The 20,954-nt window shown below is 58.7% G+C and overlaps 4 protein-coding genes across 5 annotated transcripts; 2 read left to right on the forward strand and 2 right to left on the reverse strand.

Moving 5' to 3' along the window:
* Positions 1–558: 558 nt before the first annotated feature.
* On the forward strand, positions 559–6,445 carry LOC117670706 (programmed cell death protein 4-like). 2 transcript variants are annotated; one of them, XM_087874655.1, is made up of 11 exons: positions 559–1,109; positions 1,417–1,699; positions 1,791–1,888; positions 2,282–2,395; positions 3,376–3,597; positions 3,688–3,785; positions 3,934–4,048; positions 4,692–4,799; positions 5,006–5,116; positions 5,223–5,362; positions 5,635–6,445. In XM_087874655.1, exons 1-11 carry the CDS (start codon positions 1,041–1,043, stop codon positions 5,684–5,686), a joined length of 1,410 nt encoding a protein of 469 aa, XP_087730781.1. In that variant the 5' UTR covers positions 559–1,040; the 3' UTR covers positions 5,687–6,445. The 2 variants fall into 2 exon arrangements, with proteins under 2 accessions (XP_087730781.1, XP_087730782.1); XM_087874656.1 differs by having other exon boundaries at positions 560–1,109; positions 1,420–1,699.
* Positions 6,446–7,657: 1,212 nt separating this feature from the next.
* Positions 7,658–11,111, forward strand: MOGS (mannosyl-oligosaccharide glucosidase). The gene is made up of 4 exons (XM_034426070.3): positions 7,658–8,305; positions 8,392–8,612; positions 8,932–9,122; positions 9,202–11,111. The coding sequence occupies exons 1-4, from the start codon at positions 7,966–7,968 to the stop codon at positions 10,919–10,921; spliced, it is 2,472 nt and encodes an 823-aa protein (XP_034281961.2). The 5' UTR covers positions 7,658–7,965; the 3' UTR covers positions 10,922–11,111.
* A 352-nt stretch (positions 11,112–11,463) lies between these two features.
* On the reverse strand, positions 11,464–13,328 carry WBP1 (WW domain binding protein 1). Its single transcript, XM_087874657.1, has 4 exons — positions 13,048–13,328; positions 12,868–12,970; positions 12,586–12,747; positions 11,464–12,501 (listed from the first exon to the last, which is right to left on the reverse strand). The coding sequence occupies exons 1-4, from the start codon at positions 13,129–13,131 to the stop codon at positions 11,912–11,914; spliced, it is 939 nt and encodes a 312-aa protein (XP_087730783.1). The 5' UTR covers positions 13,132–13,328; the 3' UTR covers positions 11,464–11,911.
* Positions 13,329–16,898: 3,570 nt separating this feature from the next.
* Positions 16,899–19,816, reverse strand: INO80B (INO80 complex subunit B). The gene is made up of 5 exons (XM_034426071.3): positions 19,667–19,816; positions 19,398–19,590; positions 19,104–19,222; positions 18,404–18,579; positions 16,899–17,883 (listed from the first exon to the last, which is right to left on the reverse strand). The coding sequence occupies exons 1-5, from the start codon at positions 19,725–19,727 to the stop codon at positions 17,419–17,421; spliced, it is 1,014 nt and encodes a 337-aa protein (XP_034281962.2). The 5' UTR covers positions 19,728–19,816; the 3' UTR covers positions 16,899–17,418.
* Between the last annotated feature and the right edge of the window lie 1,138 nt (positions 19,817–20,954).

Consider the following 20,954-nt stretch of genomic DNA (forward strand, 5'->3'; position numbering starts at 1 on the left):
CTACCGATTCTCCAGAACTGGTCGGAACCTGCTGAAACCCACCTCCGGTTTGGTGCAATGTGTGGACACAGAACATGGGTTAAATCTCTGAGCCTGAACCTGGCAAATTTCCCGAATGTCATTGATGCAAGAGTTGATCCACCAAGAGTGAAACGTGAGGAGCTGCTCACTACCCTGGCTTGTATTCCCCCTCCCCAAAGGCCAAGGGCTTCGGAGGTGCTATTCGTGACCTGCCCAACCGCAGAGCACTAGGCTTTTTCTGATTTGAAGCAAAAGGAAAACGCTCAAACATATTTGGAATTTAAAGAGAAAAAGGTAGGATTCTGTGTCGGGAGACGCAGATCAGGCAGCGGAGGTCCCACCCGGAGGTGGATTCGGGAGGTCCTGCCTTCCTCCCTCGCCGAAGAGGTTCGCCACTGTCAAGCAGTTCTTGACAGCTATCGCCCGAGTTCCCTTCGGGGCAAATGGGGTGGTTCGCGGGGGGGAGGGGAAGGGAAAGGGGGGCTGAGCGGAGCCCAGGAAGGAAGGGGAGGCGGCTTTCCCCATCGCCCCGGAGACAGAGGCTGCCCGTGGGGGGCTGGGACGTTGCGGATCTCGAGCGCTGCCCGCCAGGCTTTCCCGCAGGGCTGGCTGGGGGATTGCGGGGGGTTCGAGCCCTTTGCCTTCTGCCCGAAGAAGCTTCTTGGATGAAAAGCGAGACGCCTTCAAGGGGGGAAAAAGGCCCAGTTGCCTTTTGAAGGGGGGGGGGGAAAGCACCTTTGGGACAACCCAAAACGCTGGGAAACAGGTTGTGCCGCAACCAGACCGGGAGGGAACCGGCGAGCAGCCCTTCTCGCTCCGGGTCTGAGGCCGAGGAGCCCCCACAGCAAGAACGGCTTCCCGGGGCAGCCACGGCCCGAACCCTCTGCGGGGAAGCCCCAGGCTGGCCGGACTACCAGTTCCGGCAGCCTCGGCGCCCTCGGCCCCGCCTCTTCCGGGCGCATTTCCGGCGGGGCGGCGGCGGCGGCGGCTGGCTGGGCGGCCTCTCTCTCGCTCTCCTCATGTCGGCCTCGGCCATCCCGGCCAGCTCTGGGGAGCTGCTACGGGGCGACCGCGGCCCCTTCCCGCCGGCAAGTGCCGCGCCCCTCCCCGCGCACTGGGCCCCGTCCGGGCGGGGGCGGCTCCCCGCCGCGGCGCTGCCATTGGCCGCCCTCCTGGCCGCGGCCTCCCCCCGCTGGCGCGGAGCCAAGCCGGAGCCCCCGGGCGCGGCGGGGAGGCGGACCCCGGCCTGCTCCGTCCCGCCGAGCGGCCGCCCCGGCCCCGATTCCCGGGCGGCCCAGACGGCGAGCGCTGGCTGGGCGGGAAGCTCCTCGGGCCGCGCCCTCCCGCCCCCCCCCCCCGGCCTGACTCCTTGCCTGCGCCCCCTCCCCCCCCCAGCAGGTCCCGGACAGAGCGGGCGGCGAGGCGGCCGATGCGCTGGCCGAGGAGCTGGAGGGGGTGGACGGAGACGCGCAGCCGTGGAGCCTGCAGGAGAAGGCGCTGCACGAAGCCCGGCTGAAGGCCAAGGGGAAGCGGCGGCTGCGGCGGACCTCCTCCCGCGATTCCCCCCGGGAAGGCCTCCCCGAAAAGGGGGAGCCGGAGCCGGAGCCCAGCAGCCCGAAGGGCAAGAACCACGACCGCAAGTCCCGCATGGGGAAGGGCCGCGGCCTGCCCAAGAAAGGTAGGGCGGCCGAGCCCGTTCGCGGGGCGGTCCTGGAGCTCGGGCGGTGCTGCCCGGGGAGCAGGCCTGACAGCCCCCTCCCTCTTTCCAGGCGGGGCAGGGGGCAAAGGCGTCTGGGGAGCGCCGGGGCTTGTCTACAGCTACCAGGAGCCGGATGCCCGGGACCCCAACTACGACGAGGCTGCACAGGTACCGCCTGAGGGGGGGGGAGGGGGGCTGGGTTTAAAAAGCCTCCCAGGAAAAGCTTGGAAGTCTCGGCTGAGAGGGTGAAAGGAACAAAAAGGCCCAGTCGCCCTTCACCCCACCCCGTCCTCCTCCCTGAGCCCCCCTCCTCCACTTGGCTTGGCTGGAGAAGGTGCTGCGCTGGGGGGGGGTCCTTTAAAGCCACTGCAAGCCTCCTAGTTGTTCAGCAGGGTTGGTGCTCCCGGCCTTTCCTCTTGGAGGTCCCAGCAGAAGCAGACTTGGGCAGTGGTGATGGCCCAGAGGCCAGGTAGCTCTTGAAGGGCCAGGTCTGAGGCCAAGGAGAGACTAGGGAGGAAGCCCAGGAAGGAGGGTCTTTAATGGCCGCTGGACTTTTTTTAGGGAAAGACTGTCTATGCCACGGTGGTGCCTGAGCTGGAGGAAGAGGAGCTGGAGAAGACTGTGCAGCCGATGGTGCTGGAATATTTTGAGCACGGAGACACCCTGGAAGTGGTGGTGAGTCTTAGCAGGAGTAGAATTTCCCCCCCCCCCAGTTTTTTCAGGCAGGGAACACCCCCCCCCCAAGAGGGAGCTTCTGGACCACTCACAGGCACAGAGCCTGAAGGAGGGGCTGGGTTGTCTAATCAGGAGAGGCTCTAATTAGTATGCTTGTCTCTAGTTGAGATCACTGAACTCAGGTTCACTCGGTCAGCCACTGGATCCAGGAGATTTAGTTGGAAAGCCAGCTGAAATGTCAAAAGAAGAAAAAAGTGAAAAAGGAGGGTGCTTTGATGAAAGTGGTGAGGGAGGACCGATCTGAGGCTCTTTTGTGCTGGGGCAGAGTGCTGCCTTCAAGGGCTTTCCTTCCTCCAAGTCCGTTTCTCTTCACTTGTGTCCAGCCATCTTGGAGGTCTGCTTGAAAGGGAAGCCAGGAACTGCTCAGGGTGGCATTCCTGGCACAGAGAAGCGCCAGGCGGGGTCCCAGCAGAAGGGCTGATGGAAGCAGCACTTCCAGCCTCCGAAATTAGCTGAGTTTAAGTCCTCTGGGTCTGAGGGCTCCTGTAAAGGCTGTTCTTAGGATCTCTCTTGCTGAAGCCAAAGCTTCATAAAAAGCTGATGGGTTTTTTTTTTAAAGTTCTTTTATACCTTGAAAATTGGATAGAATTTTTAACACAGATGGTTTCTTTTAACTGGGTTGACTTCTCTGGAGCAGTTTGACCTGCTGTGTGTTTTGGCCTTTCATTGAAATGAGTCTCTCTGCATTGTACAGGCCTTTTAAATCATGTGATTATCTTTGAAGATAATCTTGCCTGTACTAAAAGTGCAGCTCCTGCAAGTCGATTTAAATCCCTCATGCAAGACGAGTAAACTCAGTGTCTCTGCTGCTTGCAGAAGCCCTGAGAAGCATATAGCTCGGGCTCTGGGGTCCCAGCAAGGCCACACCTCGACTGGTAGAGGCACAGCCCTCACCTGGCCCCTCTTCCCTCCTTTGTCAGGAGCTGCTTCGGAATCTGAACTTGGGGGGGCACAAGGCAGCTGTGTCCTCGCTGGCTGTGGTGCTCTCTCTGGAGGGGAAAGCCAGCCATCGCGAGCTGACCTCCCGCCTGCTCTCGGACTTGGTGGGGAAGGTGCTGAGTGCCGAGGACATTGCGGCTGCTTTCGATGGGATGCTGCATGACCTCCCTGACCTCATTCTTGACACACCTGAGGCACCGCAGGTCAGTTCTGCCCAGGAAGGGGAAGGGGGTTTTTTCCTCTTCTGGACACCGTGGCCCCTGACCTTGCGGCCCCTTGTCTTGCCTGTGCAGATGTTGGGTCAGTTCATCGCCCGGGCTGTGGCTGACCACGCGCTCCCCCTCAACTTCCTCGAGCGCTACAAGGGCCGTGTGGACTGTGAGCACGCACGGTGAGAAGGCCAGCCTCGTACATGCTCTGCCCTCGGGGGGAGGGAGGGCCACCCCCGGGCTAACGGGAAGTGTATGAGAGACACAAGACACAAAACACACAGTCTGGCTCTTCCCTCGGTTGCTGGATATCCTTTTCTTTCCCTGCAGGGCTGCTCTGGATCGTGCTGCCGTCCTGCTGCGCATCAAGCGAGACGTCAATCAGCTGGACAACGTGTGGGGCGTGGGGGGCGGCCAGAGGCCAGTCAAGCATCTGATCAAGGAGGTGAAGAGCTGGAAGTGGGGACGCTTGGTCTGCCCTTGACTGCATCTCTGGCGGTTCTTGAGTGGCCTTTGGATGCTTGGTCATCAGCCAAATGCACGGGGTTCGAGAAGGGGTGACTGACCGAGGAATGTCTTTGGAGCCAGGCATGCGGAGGGAGGGAGGCTGCTCCATGCTCAAGGGAAGTAAGCATGCAAAGGAGCTGCAGGCCTCAGGAAGCAAAGGCTGTGAAGTTGCAAGGCTGCAGGAGAATAAGAAATCAATTCCAGCAACAGTTCTTATTAATGAATTCAAGCTTGGTACTGAAAATAGCCAAACCCAGTTTATAAGACTTATTAAAATGCGCTGGTGAAACACAGAGCAGCTCCCTACCTAGGAAGGGGTCTCCATAGAATAAAGGAGAGGGGCCTTGGAGACCTCAGGATGGACTGGGCAGTGTGTGTAGTGCTGTGTAGTGCTGTGAAGTGGGAGGGGGGGTACAGGAACTATAAAGTGGCGGTGGGGGGGGGCCTATGAGACTCTAGCAATGCAGAAGAGCTCTGCACCAGGCTGCGGTCTGGTGCAGAGCTCTTCTGCCCTCCAAAAAGTCTTGAGAAGCTGCACCCAAGACTTGACTGGACTGCAGCCCCTAACTCCCCTTCCCCAGATGAACCTCCTGCTGCGTGAATACCTGCTCTCTGGAGAGGTGTCTGAGGCCGAACGCTGCCTGCGCCAACTTGAGGTGCCCCACTTCCACCATGAGCTTGTTTACGAGGTAAAGAAGGGCAGGAGCTCTCCTGTTCTGGAGCTGGTGGGGAGGGAGAACACCACGATCAGACTGGCCAGGCCCAGGGCAGGGAGCTCTCACCTCCTTGGTAGGCCAGTGCCTAGTCGGGCCTGCTTTGCCGACTGGGCTGATGGTCGGCAATCCCTGCCTTGCCCACTCTTGCTGTGGGTTCATGCCCCCCGTGTTCGTGCCAGGCTGTGGTGATGGTGATGGAGTCTTCGGGAGATACGGCCGTTGCCATGATGGTGAAGCTGCTGAAAGTGCTGTGGCAGACGGGTCTGGTGACCCTGGATCAGATGAACCGGGTAAGACCCGGAGGGGCTCCAGCTGAGCCTTTGCCACCCACAGGGTGGTGGCTCCTGAGAACCTGCCTGCAACAAGCCCCCCTCTCCCCCTTCCCGTCTGTCTCAGGGCTTCCAGCGGGTCTACAATGAGCTTGGAGACATCAGTCTGGACGTGCCGCTGGCCTACAGCATTCTCGAGCGGATGGTGGATCTCTGCTTTGAGGAGGGTGTTATCACCAGGCAGCTGAGAGAGACCTGCCCTGCCCGGTAGGTCCTACCCAAGTATTTTTGCCTAGGCAGGGGAACCATGTTGGCTTCAGGGAAGAACTGACCCACCCCCACCAACTATCTGTGAAACAGCTTCCTGGCCTGTTTTAGAAAAGTTGTGTCCAGATGTTCCTCTTTAAGGGCTCTTCTGCACGCTTGAGGGCACAAGAGGCAGCCAGTTGAGATGAGAGAGGATCAGATGGTCTTGTGAACAGCTCAGGAGACCCACTGGTCATCCTGCCCTGGCCTCTAACTCCCCTCTTTCTCCTCAGGGGCCGGAAGCGCTTTGTCAGTGAAGGAGACGGCGGCCAAATCAAGCAATAACTGGAAGATTTCAGCACCCCCACTCCCCCCCCAGCAATGCCTTCAACCCAGCCAAACCTGCCAGTCAACAGAGGAGCCCAGAAACCTTTGCTGAGCACCCACTATTCCCCTCCCCCGAGCAGCGTGTCCAGCGGGCGGGAGATCTGTCGGGAGTGAACTGGGGACCTGCACTTCTGCCTGACCAATGGGGGGCGGTGGTTCGGTAAAAGCAGGAGAAAGAGGAAGGCTTGTTCTCCCGCAGGGCATATCCACATGCCCACTCCCACAGTGCGGCTGCCACCAGCAATTCATCTCAGGAAGCCTCAGGCCAGCTGGAACTGCCGCAGTAGTGGTGGTGGTGCTGTTTGGATTTGCTGGGCAGCAGGGCTGAGAAGGCAGAGGAGGGGCACTTCCCTTGCAGCCTCTGGCTAGCACAGAGTGGTTTGGTTTCTGCCTTGTGCAGCTAGTTCCAAGGCACTGTGGGAAGGACAGCTGACTCCCTGCAGCCAAAGAACCTCCTGTTCCCAGGACCCCTTGAAGCCCCCTTGCCACCCACAGATGCAGGCGGGGGGCTGGCTGGGTTGAGGGCTGAGGAGAAACCAGCTGAGCACCCTGACTCTGCCTGGGTTAAAGGGGAGCTGCTGCTGCTTGGCGCTACCCATGACTGGCAGAGAGGCTGAACAAGTGGACATCAGTGCAGGAGGGAATCATGCCAAACTGCTTAATGGTCTTTCAGGCAAAGGTGGTAATGGGAAATTAAAATAAATGATTTACTCAAAAGGGCTCAGGCATCTTGTCTCTTGCTGCAAACAGAATAGCTATTTGGTCATTTGTTTTTGGAAGTAAAGAGTGGCATCTCACTCGCAAAAACATGAGTATAGGGTGTCTTACAAGGAACCCCTCCTTCCCCCCCAATGTACAGGATTCAATGTGCAGCTGGAACTCCTGAATAGATTCAAAGAAAGCTGTTTTCACATGAAATGCTCAATTGTGAAATTATAGATTTAGAACATAAAATCATTGGACTGGAAGGGATCTCTGGAGTCTAATGGTACAACCCTCTGGTCAAGGCAGGAGCCTTACACCATCCTGGTCAAACTGTTGTCCAGTCTGTTTTTGAAAACCTCCATTGGTGGAGTGGCCACAACTCCAGGAGACAAGCTGTTTCATTCTTTTCATACTTCTAGGCAGTCACTCTCTTTAACAAGCTTCCACCCATTACTTCTTGTCCTGCTCTCTGGTGCTTTGGAGAATAAGTCAGTCCTCTTCTGTGATTCCTCAGGTACTTGATGATAGTTTCCATGTCTCCCCCTAGTCCTTCTCTTCAATAGACTAGACATAACCTAGCTCCCACAACCATTCATCATACAATTTAGCTCCATCCAGACGCTTGTCATCTTCCTTGCTCTTCTCTTGCATGCTTTCTAGAGTCTCTTGTATTGTGACCAGAACTGTCACCAGTGTGATATAAAGCACTATTATCATTTGTGATCTTGACAGAATAACAGATTTAGAAAGGACCTTTGGAGTTTTCTACTCCAAGCACATGCTCACACAGGAGACCCTTTACCATTTCAGATAAATGGCTGTCCAATCTCTTCTTAAAATCCTCCAGTGTTGGAGCACTCAGCTTCTGGAGGGAAGGCCTTCCACTGATCGTTTTCCCGGAGAGCCAGGTTGCTAATCTCTCCTTGATTAGTTTCCATCTGTTGCTTCTGGTCCTGTGTTTGGGTGCTTTAGAGAATAGGTTGACTCTTTTTTGTGGCACCCTCTTAAATATTGGAAGACTGCTATCATCATATGGCTTCTCCTGCTTGAGGACCTCTTAAGGTCCCTTCCAATTCTGTTATTTCCCTGTTTCGGTGATTTAGTCGCTTTGTCAACAGCTGCGATAAGATTTGTCTCTGCATCATGAGGAGAAACGGGGAGGATCCTCTTCAAGAAAGGCTACTCTCCCAACAAGCCGCCTTCGCCTCCAAAGCAACGGCCGAGGTTGCGGCCAACAGGAAGGAGAGAGGCGCGCCGGGCTTCACGTTGAGTTTAGCCGGCCATCCGTCTCGAGCGCTGGTTGCGCCTCCGGCCTTAAGAGCCAAGCAGCCGGGCCTGCTCTTGAGGGACGGAAGGCCACAGGGAAGCCCCCCCGGGAGCGCCAGACCCCACCCTTCCCCTGCGGGGGCGAGGTTACGCGGCAGGAACTCGCCTTCCCAGAGTGCCCCGGGGCGGAAGGCGGCGCCGGGCCTGCCGGGAGTGGCGCAGGGACACGTCGGTGGGCAGGCGCCGGCCGGGGAGCCCGAGGTCGGATGGCGCGCGAGCGGCGGCGGCGGGCGGGCCCGGAGGGCGTGCGAGCGCAGGAGCGGGGTCCTCGCGGGCCCGGGCGGCGGGAGCGTGGGGCGGCCGGGGACGCGAGGCCGGCGCTTTTCGTGCTGCCGGCGTTGCTGCTGCTGCTGCTGGTGCTGCTGGGCTGCGGCCTTTACGCCCGGTGGGGGCCCGCCGCGCGCCTGGTGGCCCCGCACGCCTCGCCCCGCGCCCTCCCGCCCGGCAGCACCGGCCCCGTCGCCGCGCCCGCCCGCTTCTGGGGCTCCTACCGGCCCCAGGTCTACTTCGGCATGAAGACGCGCAGCCCGCGCTCGCCGGTGGCAGGTGAGGAGGGGGGTGGGGCTGTTGCGGCGGCCCGGCGGCCCTTGACCCGCCCGCTGCCGGCCGTCACATGTGGATCCTTCCCGCAGGCTTAATGTGGCTGCAGCAGCTGGAGGGGGACGTGCGGCTGCGGCACACCTGCGAACAGAGCGACGGCCTCCCTCGCTACGGCTGGCTGCTTCACGACGGCACCCATTTTGGGGTGCAGGAGATCCAAGACCTGGGCTTCAGCCTGCAGACGGAGGTTGTGAAGCGTCCCGGCGGGCAACACGGCGGAGACTGGAGCTGGAGAGTGACGGTTCGCCCAGAAGTGAGTGGGGGGAAAGGGGCCTGTCCCACTTGGGGGGGATTTCCTGAGTGACCCGCTTCTTATTAGGAGGCATCTGTTCCACTTCCTTACCGGCGGGAGATGGGCGGTTGCATGGCCTTCCGGCTGCTTGGCTGAGCAACGTGGCTGCCATGCCAGGTCAAGCTTGGAAGTTCAGCTTGCAGCCTTGGGTGACTGGAAAGCAAAAGGAAGCAAACAAAGGCTGTTTTTTTCTCTTGGCAGTCTAGTTACAACCACAGCTGTAGGGAAGCAAGAAATTAAGGGGGTTGTCTGCTTTCTTGTGTCATCTTTGTGCATTTAGAGGACGGGGCCCACGCCTCCCTTCATTTCCCTCCTTTTCTACGTGGCAACCGATGGGCAAGGAAGACTGCAGCCTCTGATAGAGGAGAAGAGTCGGCTGGCGTCACTAAGAGGACAGACAGAAGAACTGGGGAATTTCACTGTGACATTCAAGCCGCCCACCACAGAGACCGGCACCCCCCTTTATGCCAGGTAGGAAACATTGTTGCTCAGGGAGTGAGGGGCCAGGCTTTCCCACAGAGGTTTCCCACACCCTTCTGTCTCCCACTAGGTATAATCACCTGCAGGCGATGGCGGAAGGACTGCATCGCCTGACTGACGTGGTGAAATCAAGCCTGAGACCACGGTTTTCCTACGCTCCACCGGGGCTTCCCAAGCGCCATTACTTTGGCGTGGACGTCTATCAAGGCCAAGCAGGGGACAGAGAGTTACGCAGCCAGCTCCTAATTCACCAGGTGACGGTGGCTGTGCCCTGCCGCGTTGAAGTGGCTTTTGAGTCGGGCAGTGTGCCTGACCGTCCAGACCGGCTCCTGGCAGAGACGCTGACGCAAGAACTGGACAAACATGTGGTCGCCTTTGAGCAGCGCTTTGAGGAGACCTTCGGCCTCTCCCGTAAGGGCTTCTCTGAGCAGGAGCAACACTTTGCCCGGGCTCTTCTCAGCAACATGCTGGGCGGGATGGGCTACTTCCATGGGCACTCGCTGGTTCAGTCCCCCTACACAGAGGCCCCCCAGCCGTACCCTGCAGGGTCTCTCTTCACAGCAGTGCCCTCCCGCTCCTTCTTTCCCCGGGGCTTCCTGTGGGATGAAGGCTTCCACCAGCTCCTCCTCGCACGCTGGGACCCAGCCCTGAGCCGGGAGGTGCTGGCTCACTGGTTCGACCTCATGAACGTTGAGGGCTGGATCCCCCGCGAGCAGATCCTGGGGGACGAAGCCCTGGCAAAAGTGCCCCCGGAGTTTGTGGTGCAGCACAGCCAGGCGGGCAACCCTCCCACTTTCTTCTTAGTGCTGCAGCAGTTGCTCAGGCAAGGGGCGGTGGAGCAGGGCTACCTCCGCCGCATTTATCCTCGCCTGCAAAGCTGGTACGGCTGGTACAATCACACGCAGGCAGGACCCTTGCCCTACACCTTCCGATGGCGTGGCCGGGACCAGGACACTCAGCTTTTCCTGAACCCTAAAACCCTGACCTCTGGGCTGGACGATTATCCCAGGGCCTCCCACCCCTCGGAGGATGAGCGTCACCTGGATTTGCGCTGTTGGATGGCCGTAGCCTCCGCTGTGATGGCCGAGGTGGCCACACGGGTGGGAGAAGCGGAGAACGACTACACACACATGGCTGAGTGGCTCGCAGACAATGAACTGCTGCAGCGGCACCACTGGTCGGAGGCACTAAACACTTTTGCTGACTATGGCAACCACACCCAGGGGGTGGCCCTGGAGCGCGAGCGCCTTCGGCCCCCTCCTCCTGGCCAACCCTCGCCCATTCCAAGGCTGGTCCGAGTGGTCCGCAAATCACCACGGTTGCAGTTTGTGGGAGGGGCTCTTGGCTATGTGAGCCTCTTCCCCCTGCTACTGCAGCTCCTGCGCCCTGATTCCCAGCAGCTGGGCAGCCTCCTGGCAGACATGAAGAACAAGCAGAAGCTGTGGACGCCCTTCGGCTTGCGTTCTCTGTCGCGTAGCAGCCCCTTCTACCTCAAGCACAACACAGAGCACGACCCCCCTTACTGGAGGGGAGCCGTCTGGATCAACATGAACTACCTTGCAGTGCGGGCTTTGCATCACTACAGCAAAGTCGAGGGGCCCTACCGGGAGGAGGCATCCAAGCTATACCATGAGCTGCGCACCAATGTCATTGGCAACGTCCTCCAGCAATACCTGGACTCTGGCTATGTCTGGGAGCAATATAACGACAGCACAGGCCGGGGGCAAGGGTGTTATCCCTTCACGGGCTGGTCAGCTCTGGTTGTGCTCATGATGGCAGAAGAATACTGATTAGCCTGCTGGTGCTCCTGTATCCCTGGGCAGCTTAGCTGGAGTGGCCGGTGCAGGATTCTGGCAAAGGGACGCAGGCGTTGACCTTTCCCTCTGCCCTACTTCATGGGTAGGCATTCAACTCAAAGTGAGGTGGGCAGTGCCTAAATGTAAGAAATTTCATATTGAAATAAAGCTGAGAAGCTTCAAAGCTTTAGCTCCCCTCCTTTGGAAGCCTGGGCAGCAAAGGCATTCCTAATTTTTGAATGGCTGGATAGGAGGGGGGTGGCAAGGGTATGGCCCTAGAGGAATGGTGGAGGGGTTACTGCCCCCACCAAAAGAAACCCCAGCAGCCACATTTCCACAGGATCTCTGAAGCCAGCTTAGTAGGATGGACTGCTTCATCCAGCAGGCAAAGGGAACGTTCTCCATGTCATTTAGAGTAGCTTCACATGAACCAACAAACCTGGCAAGCAGTGCCTCCACAACCGCACAGCAGCTGGATGTTACATTGATGGCCCCCCTCCCCCCACCACCCAATGGAAAGTGCCTTAGAGTCAGGATTTTCCGCGTCTGTTTAATAAGCACACAGTACTACCAGGTGCTGGTAGGACACTGGCCGACAGGAAGGCCAGCTCCCTGCTCCCAGGGCAGAACCGGTGTTGGCAACAGCCATCTCTTTATGCAACCAGCAAACCTCAGTGCAACCTGGAAATGGGGAGGGACTGAGCCTTCACCTTCGCCATGCCTTACATCAAAGCTGGAGCGCAGCAGGAACCACACACAATCAGTATAGTTATGATCCAGCAAGTAGCTCCCCTCCCTGCTGCCAAGGGCCCTGGGCTCCTGCCCCCAGAAGGTTCCCAAGCCAGCACTAAGGAGGGAGCGGAGCGGTAAGGGCAGGAGGCATCCATATGGCTGGGCAGAGGATAAGGCGCTAGTTCTCCACAGTGAACAAGAGGCAGCTCAGTCTCCGAGGTGGGTGGGGCAGCCGAGCACAAGAGCCCCCTTTCAGACAGGCAACGTTGGTGAGGCGGCCAGTTCCTCGGCGTCCCCTTCAGAGGGCTCCCCGTGCTGACTGCAGGCCACCCCTTTGCCAAGCAAGCGGGCACCCTCCTCTTCCTCGCTGTCCTCGGCCGCAGCCTCTTCCTCGTCTTGGCCTCGGCCCACCTCGATCCCGGAGTCCCCGGTCAGGCGCCGGTGTCGCGCCTGACTACTTTCTTCCCGGGCGTCGGGCCCCTCGGAGAGGCGCCGCGAGTCGCTTCCGAAGAGCTCCAAGCCGGAGGAGAAGAGGGCCTGCTTGGGGGAGGCGGCGGCCCGCCCCCAGCCGTCCCCCTCGGAGCGGCCGCAGCCCCCGTCGCCCTCGCCCTCCCGTGGGCTGGGGCTGCTGGCCTCGGTGGCCGACAGGGAGGTGCTGCCGGGGGACGTCAGGCAGCTGGACTCGCAGGAGCAGCTGGTGCAGTTCTCGGAGCTGCCGCTCAGCGTCAAGGTGCTGGAGCCCCCGAGGAGGACGGCGGGGGCGCTGCTGTAGGGGGGCGGCGGCGTGGCGGGGCGGCGGCCCACCTCCTCGTAGGCCGGCAGCTTGAAGGAGGCCAGCATCCCTGCAAGGGAGGAGAGGCGCGGAGCTCAGGGCCGGGAGAGTCGGGCAAGCCACCCCTCCTGGGCGCGCAGAGCGGGCCACTCACGGAGCTCCCCCGCGGAGGGCGGGTAGTTGCAGGCACCCTGGTAGGCAATGAGGTTGATCTCGCGCTGCCGCTGCTGCTGCTGCAGGCGCAACTTGGCGCGACGGTGCCGGTAGGCGCAGCAACAGCTGAACAGGATCAGGACCGTCCACAGCAGCCAGAACCCTGCGGAGGGGCGGGGGGGGGGGGAAGGCGGTCAGCCGGGTGCAGATGCCGCCGCCGCCGCCGCCCGCCCGGCCCTCGCCGGCCCTTCGGCCTCCTCCCCCCCCCCCCCCCCCCGCTTACACCAGAGCTCGTAGTAGTAGATGCAGCAGCCGGTCTCGCCGCAGCAGTGGCCCGTCTCGCACACGTACGGCTGGCTCTTCACGCCGGGACAGAGCTCGTGGGCCTGCCGGGACACAGCAGCACCGTCAGCCCCGCCCGCCTCCCACTGCCGCCCCCCCCCGCCGCCCCCCTGCGCCTCACCTGCCGCTCCCGGCCCAGCAGCGCCGCCGCGCCCCACCCGGACTGCGCCTCCCTCCCCGACGGAGGCGGCCGCGGCGCTTCCATGGTGGCCCTACGGTCGGCCCGGCCGCCGGCCCGCCTCCGTCCCCGCGTCCATCCCGCCCCGCCGCCCAGCTCGCCTCCCCAATCCCCTTGTCGCCCGGGCCGCCGCTGCCGCCATTGCTCCCGGCGCGGCTCCCGCCCCGCCGCCGCCCGCCGCCAATGGGCTTCTCCCGCGGGGCCAGGACCCAATCGGGTGTGCGGCGACCTTGCCCGCCACCCAATCAGGCTTCGCCTTCGCCCCTAACAACAGCAGACAAAGGCGAGCGAGGGTCCGCCCCGCGGACGGCTGACCCCCCTGTGCCACTCAGAGCCGGCTCCGCCCTCCGGCGCCGAGGACTGGGCTGGGTCAGGAAGATTGACGTGCGCGCCGGCCATCCGCTTGGAGAAGAGGCAGCCGACCTTTTGCGGACCAATAGGAAGGGATGAATGCGCATCCACCCCGTGACGAGGAGGGAGGGCAAGACTTCCGGCTACCGCCACTTCCGGGCTCTCTGGCTTAGAGGCTCCTTGAGCGGCCCCGGCGGAGCCTCAAAATCTCCCCCGGCGATCGTCAGAGGCAGCCGCTCCGTTTCCAGCCTTGGGCTGGAGGCGCTCAGAGGCCCAAAGGCGCTGACAGTCGGGACCCGAAGCAAGCAGCGCCGCCCTCCACTGCCCGCCCCCCCCCAACATCTTCCCAGTTTGCGCCCTTTCCTGCCTCTGTAGTTTCTCAGTGGCTGCTGCCACATACCAGGAAGCCGTTTTTATTTCCTTCCCTCCAAGGGACCTTCTAGGACTGGCTCATCAATGCACTTTTCGCAAAGTCTTCTTTTCTGTCTGGATTTCAGTCAGATGGTTGGTGTTGGTTGTTGCAGGTCAGCCAAGATCTCCTTCGGCGGTTATTTCTTCTTAAAGAAGAAACCATCTGCTCAGTCTTGAAGCCAGTTTTCCTCTCGCAGCGGCCTAGCTACATTTCCATGGATCTTAACCTTCTGGGCACGTTAACATTGGCATTGGTTTGGCAGCTTTGCCCTTTAACGTGCTTGGCTGTCGGCGTCCTCCTCAGGTGACTCTGCCCTTTTTTTGTCCATGTTTGTTATGCTGCACATAACACAAACTGCCCAAGTATCTTTTTTCCATTAAAATAGGCTGGCCGAGACTGAAGATCCCTGTGATAGTAATTTCTTTATATTTCACCTTTGTAAACCGCCCGTGTCCCACGGGACAAATATTCTGCTTGTGAGCTCACCACATTCCATAAGTAATTTCTAACTTCTAAGGCAAGGGTGTCAAAACTCAATTTCATTGAGGGCCGCATCAGGGTTTTGTATGACCTGGGGAGGGCAGGAGGGCATGGCCAACTCGATGTCATTCATCAAGTCTCCATTTTTAGCCATCGAGGGGCTAAAGGGCCTCCTGCAGCCCTTTGCCAGAGAAAACGAAGCTCGGGGAGGACGTGTGTAGCCCGCCTGGGCTGAGTTTTCGCTGGCAGACAGTTGCAGGAGGCGGTCACAGCCAAAAATAGCCTGGGCAGGCCATGTGAGGTCTTCCCAAGCTCCGTTTTTGTGGAGGCCGTCGTGGCCAGAAATTGAGCCTGGGCGGGCCGTGCGTGGCCCTCCCAAGCTCCGTTTTCGTTGGCAGAGAGACCTCTGAGGCCAGCCCTTCGCTGTTTCCAGGGCGGGCCTCTAGGCCAGATCTGACCTTGAGTGACACCCCTGTTCTAAGGGATACAAATAATTATGTCCATGTCTTTTTCATTTTTCTATTTATAAAAATATATTAAGTCATACAAGAAAAGTATGAAGATTCTTAGTCATCCAGATCTTGGTTGTCCCAAAGATGCTTTTTCAAAAGGCAACCATTCATTCAGAACTGAAGAAGCTTCTTGGATGAGAAGTGAAATATCTTTAAACAAAGAAAGTCCTGTTGCCTTTTGCAAAAGCACCTTTCGGGCAATAAAAACACTGATCTATGCACTATGGAATTAAGAATAGTGTGGGGTCACTGTATCGTGTCAGTTTCGACTTGTTTTCTTCCAATCACATCTGATTCTCTTGAGATTGCCCGATCAAAATCCCTGCAGTCTTCCTGAAGTTTTTCAGAAGTGTTTGCAAGTACCTCTTAGCCCTGAGAAAGTGACTAGCCCAGTTGGCTTTGTGCCTAAGGTAGGATTAGAACTGGCAATTGCCCGGTTCTAGGCCGATGCCTTAGCTGCTGGCCTAAACTAGTATAGTATAGGTTTCAATTTATTTCAGAGCAAAGGGGTTCTTTTGGAAAAGTGAAGGGAATCTATCAGGAATCTATGCCTTCCTGAACAGCCAGCTCTTGACATCTCTTGGAAATGACGAGGGCTAGGTTTACACTGGAGTTTACCCCTCCCCCAGAGAATGCCTGCTCCAACCCAGTGGTGGGTTTCTACCAGTTTGGGCAAACCGGTAGTGGCGGCAGCGGGAGGCTCCACCCACCCACCCGGATGTCATCACGGACGCTCTGCACATGTGCAGAAGGACCACGCAAGGAAAGCGAGCACGCAAGCGCTCTCTCTCCCAATTCCGAACTGATAGTGAACGTAAGTGGAACCCACTACTGCTCCAACCACTTCATCCTTCTGCCTCTCTTGATGGATGAGGAGCCTCAGCAGGCAATCTCTACCCCAAGCAAAACGGCATAATGGGGAATTAGCAGTGCCTTAAATTGCTCTTGGAAACCAACGACCAGTGAACCATGGCAATACAATGCAGGCTCCTGTTCCTGCAGTCAAGGGGAGGGAGGGAGAAGGGCAAGTTCAAAAACAAATTACACCACCACGCCAGGTGACCCGAACGTCTCTTGTTCCAGGAATGGCTGCAATCAACACACAAGGAAGCTGGGACAAAGCCTTTCTGGCCAGAGCACCTAATTATTCCATCAGCACAAGCCAGGAGAGTCCCAAGTTGAGGCGGAGACATAAACCTACCCAGAGATAAAATTGTGCTTTTGCAGATGCAGGATTCTGAGTAAAGCTTCCATGGTTTCAGTCTGAACCCCCTTCCCCCATCCACACATTCCTGCCCCTTGGCCCAGAACGCATAACCAGTTGTCATTGGCGTTCAGGTGACCCTCCCATCAACCCCATGGATTGCCTCATTCTCCCGAGCTTTGGCAACAGTTCAGGGAGAGGATTTTTTTTTTTTTGCTTTAATTTATATGCCGCCCTTCTCTGGATACTCAGGGCGGCTTACAATGCGTTAAGCAATAGCCTTCATACTTTTGTATATTTATACAAAGTCAGCTTATTGCCCCCACAATCTGGGTCCTCATTTCACCTACTTTTGAAAGGATGGAAGGCTGAGTCAACCTTGAGACTGGTGAGATTTGAACTTGCAGTAATTGCAAGCAGCAGATGTTAATAACAGTGCTTTAGTCCACTGTACTACAGGCTCTTCAGGATTAATACATGGGGCACCTTGAACGCAACCTTTCCTTCCCCATAACTACTCTGGCATCTTCATGGGCAACCCAGAAGGACACCACACTCAACGGCACTCACAGGGCTGAGGGTCCCCTCATCCAAAGCCCCTCACAAGACAGAAACCAGTACTTGGATGCAGATTCTGGCCAGTCGCAGCAATGCTAGCCTAAGGGGCTGGGTAGTACCAAGGGCAGTGGGAAAGCAGATGGCCCTGCAGCCACTGCCATCGGTAGCTTCTCTGAAATCACTTGCCAAAATCTCCCTTAAATCTTCCCAGTTTCTCCTTGGAGAGCTCCCTGGTAGGAAAAACTGAGGAACAAGGAGCCCATCTGGGTTTCTCAAGTTAGTTTCAGGGTATCTTTAATGTTGACAATAAATCAATTTTCCTGCAAGCTGATTGACTTAGTGAAGACCTGCCAGCAACCAGCCACTTTCTTCTGCATCCTGTACAAATGACGAGTACTTCTGCTTCCATCCGTCTTGAGAAGAAGCAGCCCCCAGAAAGGCAAGAAATAATGCCCGTCACCACTGACACCGTCTTCCAAGTCCATATACATACATACATACATACGCACACACCATGGTCCTGTTCTCTCCTCCCCACTGCAGTGGCTCAAGGGGAACAGAGCCCTCCATTTTCAACACAGTCGCTGCAGCAAGAGGAGCTGTCCAAGGGGCTCGCACTCTGCACAGCCAGAGATGTGCTTGTTCCTGAATTGGCTGCCGTACAGATCCCAAGGCTGTTTGGACATCCACATCTTGCCCCTCTGCCCGCAGCCACCTGGGAACAGAGCTGGCACACCCCTTCCAGACCACAGAGGCCTTCAGGGTGACCACCGGGCACCGACTGTCCACCAGAGTAACTATGCTGGCACCTCCTGAAACAGCAGGTTCTTTTTGTAACAATCCAGGCTACAAAGGGGGATCCCAGTGCGGGAACAGGAGTACCGCTTGAGGTTGGGGCAGCCGATAACCCCACACGGCATGGGGGGAGGCACTACCCTTGGGAGGGAGGGCAACACGGGCAGGGAAGTTCCTGGCGGGAAAGAGACGGTGATTCCAGAGGCAGCACTGCGGTAGCTCACTGTGGGGACTGCCATGCTTTTGGCCTTGCGCTCACGCAGCGTCTTCACTTTGGCCTTGCTGGTCTTGGTGAGGCGCTCAATGGTTTGATTCTTGTTTTCCTCGGCCTTTTTGGCAGCTTGGAGCCGCCGCTTACGAGCCCGTTCTTCTCGCTTCACCAGCATCTCTTCTGTCAGCTCCTTGGCCTTGTATCCCATGGGCAGCTCCAGCAAGGGCTGGCTCTGCTGTTTGTGCAAGAGGGCTTTCTGCGGACAGAAAGAGGAGAAGGGATGGCTGACAACACCCATCTAGATGCAGAGGCAAGAGGAAGGCCTCAGTGCCTTATGGCACCAGCAGCAGCCAGGAGGTACCAGAGAAATTATGCCATCCCAATAAAGGCCCTCCCCTGATACGGTAGAGATCCTCCTTGGCTACACACCCTATATCCTCCTCTCTGGGCCCAACCTACATTGGATGCCCCCTCTGCTCTTAGAACTGGCAACCAGGATTATGGGGTTGAGGGGGTGGTATAGACCAAATGTGGACAGGAAGGTCCTGAAGTTCAGAAGGAAGGAGGCTGACTTGGCTTAGCTGTAGAAGGGACACCTGCCTGGCTGCTAGGAGGCAGAGGGGGACATGTAGCAGAGTAAAGTAGCTGGGGACTCCTAAGATCCTCTTTCCTTCCCCCACCTGAGCTCACTGATGCTGCCATGGATAAAGGGCCTCTTCATTGCTCAGTGGTCTTCTTGGCCACAGGAAATTCTTGCATTAGGCCTAGTTCCTCACCTGCCGGGCAGTGAGCAGAGACTCATCCACCTCTTTTTTCAGTTCCCCGTTGTCATCCAGCTCCCCACGCTCCAGGGCATCCAGCCACCGCTGCTCCTCTTCTTCCTCCCGTGCTGGGAAGCCCATTTCTGGATCAAGTTCTGGCAATGAGGATGGCTCCAGGTTGCTGTCTTCATCTGCGGAGAGAAGAGGATTCACCTCGAGTGTGGCCAGGGAGATGGAACACCTCCTTTTTTGATGCTAATTTGTATGTTGGCATTTAATTCAGAATTTGCAGGATGAGTACCAAATAACAATAAGGAGATGCCAAGGAGGTCACCAACCTTTGAGAAAGTTTAAAAAAAAACAACAGCATTGGTAAGTCTTCGTCAATCAATAACTATCTCTGGAATTCTACTCTAAAAGGGGTTGTTTTCATTGGGCAAATTGTACAGCCCTTCAATCCCGCCCCCTTCAACCCCCACAGTTGTTTGGTTTTAGATGTTAGCAGACAAGGGCCACATACTGTGAGGATGAAGAGGCACCTGCTAGGACAAAAGAGGGAAATAATTATCTGACTAGGCTTGTCTGGCGGCTCTCCAGGGTAAATAGGAAGAGCCGGCGTGGCTAAGCAACCTCTCGGGATGGAGAGAAGGGACCCGCTACTTGTACTCCTTCCCACCCAAACACCCAAAGAACGTTCAGAGCCCGCGCTGCTCACCCAGCCACGCCCGGTACTGCTCGATGGGCACGCCTTCCATGGGCTCCTCCTCGTCCTCTGCCCCCATCAGTGGGGAGGGGGACCGGGGCCTCTCGGGGATGACGCTGAAGGTTGGGACACTGGAGGGACAAGAGCAGGGGGGGCTTCGAGCGGGGCGTGGCAACAGCGGCCACTTAGCTCCGCCCCGGAGGGTCCCCGGGGGAGGCAAGGGCGCCCCCTCCCGCCCCCGGCCACCCACCGGGATGCGGCGACAACCGGCAGCCGGCAGGGAAGAGGCGCCCAGCGCCCGCCTACCTCTTGGTGCCCAGGATCTGGCCGCCCAGCTTGATCTTGAGCTTCAGCTGCGGCTTGGGCAGGGCGGCCGCGGGGTCCAGGCCGGGCTCCTCCCGGTGGTGCCGCTTCTTGTGCTTCTTCTTGTGCTTCTTGTGCTTCTTCCTGTGGGCGCCGTGCCCGCCCGGATCCTCCGCCGCCGCCGCCGCCGCCTCGCCTGCCAAGAACGAGCCGCTCAGGTCCCCGCCAGGCAGCGGCGCCCCCGACCGGCCGCCCCGCCGGGCCCCGCTTACCCCGCCGGCCGCCCTCCATCCTGCCGCCCGGGGCCTCCGCGCGACGCCACGCCTTGCTCATCCTCGGCCGCCGCCGGGAGCGCCGCCGTCCCTCTTCCGCCGGAAGGAACCGGAGCCGGAAGTCCCCTGACACGGCCCCGCCCGCCAGGAGCGACACGGCGCAGGCGCCTCAGTGGCCCTCGGTTGCGGCCGACTCTCCTCCGGGTGCTGCTGGCGAGCGGCGGGCCGCCCCGCTTCAGCCCTCAAGGAGGTCGAGGTAGCGGGGAGGGGAGGCGCAGAGGGAGTGGCCCCGCGGGTTCAGCCACTTCAAGCTGGGTTGGCCTTCAACTCCCAGAATTCCCAGCGAGGCGCGGGACTCGAAGCCTGGAATCGGCGAAAACCGCCGATGGAGACGGAGGCCGGTTAGGGACAAAAACTAGCAATCGCGCAGCGTCCGTGGCTTCCGCACGGCGGGGGGTGGGGGCGGGGTGAATCCTTCCCTTCCCGAGCAAGAGAGAGGCAGAGGTGGGTTTCAGCAGGTTCCGACCAGTTCTGGAGAACCGGTAGTAAAAATTCTGACTGACCACACCCCCATCTATTCTCTGCCTCCCGAGTCCCAGCTGTTTGGGAGGAAATGGGGATTGTGCAATATCCTTCCCCTAAAGTGAGGAGGGAATGGAGATTTTACAGTATCCTTCCCCTGCCACACCCACCAAGACATGCCACACCTACCAAGCCACACCCACAGAACCGGTAGTAAAAAATGTTGAAACCCACCACTGGAGAGAGGGGCACCCGGTGGGGCAGGGCCAGAGCGGGAAACCAGCCGCGCTGCTCCAAGGGACCCGTCTTAGTTCTCCGGCAGACGGGTGCCTGGTTCCATTTCCCCCAGCTAGGCCTGCATACAGCAGACGAGGCCGGAGGCTCCTCGGTCGCTTCCCCGCCTTGAGCCAAAGGGAGGCTGGATGCTGGAGCGCCACTACCGTCAGGCGCGTCCCACTCAGGCCGAGGAAGAGCGCCGATGCGCCGCGACTCTCAGGTCGCTCCTCATAACCAGGCCTGACAAAGGGCGGGGCACCTCTTTGGGTCTCTGGCTGGGAAGTCGCAGCTCTGGCAGCGGTTCCTGCTCTGCATGTGTTTTTTGGGGGGGGTCACACAATGGCCTTTCCTAGCCCCACAATGTGTCTGAAGTCTGCCTGGAGGAAGCGCAGAGCCTGCCTTCAGCTCAGCATCAAGGGCTGCCTTGCCCTGCCCTGCATGCAGCTGAACTGGGCACTCGCTCGCTCCCTTCTCTGCTTTAGGGACCATC

Source organism: Pantherophis guttatus, chromosome 8 (assembly GCF_059756535.1).
Source record: "Pantherophis guttatus breed Tessera chromosome 8, ASM5975653v1, whole genome shotgun sequence".
In the NCBI taxonomy this organism is placed as follows: domain Eukaryota; kingdom Metazoa; phylum Chordata; class Lepidosauria; order Squamata; family Colubridae; genus Pantherophis; species Pantherophis guttatus.

What these genes read in the sequence shown, in the direction of transcription:
- WBP1 (XM_087874657.1), bottom strand. Translation starts at nt 13,131, where the DNA reads ATGGAAGCGCCGCGGCCGCCTCCGTCGGGGAGGGAGGCGCAGTCCGGG. An exon ending in TGCTGGGCCGGGAGCGGCAG is followed by an intron (nt 12,971 to 13,047) that starts GTGAGGCGCAGG and finishes GTGTCCCGGCAG; the next exon opens with GCCCACGAGCTCTGTCCCGG. An exon ending in CTACTACTACGAGCTCTGGT is followed by an intron (nt 12,748 to 12,867) that starts GTAAGCGGGGGG and finishes GCCCCTCCGCAG; the next exon opens with GGTTCTGGCTGCTGTGGACG.
- LOC117670706 (XM_087874655.1), top strand. Translation starts at nt 1,041, where the DNA reads ATGTCGGCCTCGGCCATCCCGGCCAGCTCTGGGGAGCTGCTACGGGGC. An exon ending in CCGCGGCCTGCCCAAGAAAG is followed by an intron (nt 1,700 to 1,790) that starts GTAGGGCGGCCG and finishes CCCTCTTTCCAG; the next exon opens with GCGGGGCAGGGGGCAAAGGC. An exon ending in ACCATGAGCTTGTTTACGAG is followed by an intron (nt 4,800 to 5,005) that starts GTAAAGAAGGGC and finishes TGTTCGTGCCAG; the next exon opens with GCTGTGGTGATGGTGATGGA.
- MOGS (XM_034426070.3), top strand. Translation starts at nt 7,966, where the DNA reads ATGGCGCGCGAGCGGCGGCGGCGGGCGGGCCCGGAGGGCGTGCGAGCG. An exon ending in CCCGCGCTCGCCGGTGGCAG is followed by an intron (nt 8,306 to 8,391) that starts GTGAGGAGGGGG and finishes TCCTTCCCGCAG; the next exon opens with GCTTAATGTGGCTGCAGCAG. An exon ending in GAGTGACGGTTCGCCCAGAA is followed by an intron (nt 8,613 to 8,931) that starts GTGAGTGGGGGG and finishes TTGTGCATTTAG; the next exon opens with AGGACGGGGCCCACGCCTCC.
- INO80B (XM_034426071.3), bottom strand. Translation starts at nt 19,727, where the DNA reads ATGAGCAAGGCGTGGCGTCGCGCGGAGGCCCCGGGCGGCAGGATGGAG. An exon ending in GCAGTACCGGGCGTGGCTGG is followed by an intron (nt 18,580 to 19,103) that starts GTGAGCAGCGCG and finishes TTCTCTCCGCAG; the next exon opens with ATGAAGACAGCAACCTGGAG. An exon ending in CTCTGCTCACTGCCCGGCAG is followed by an intron (nt 17,884 to 18,403) that starts GTGAGGAACTAG and finishes TTCTGTCCGCAG; the next exon opens with AAAGCCCTCTTGCACAAACA.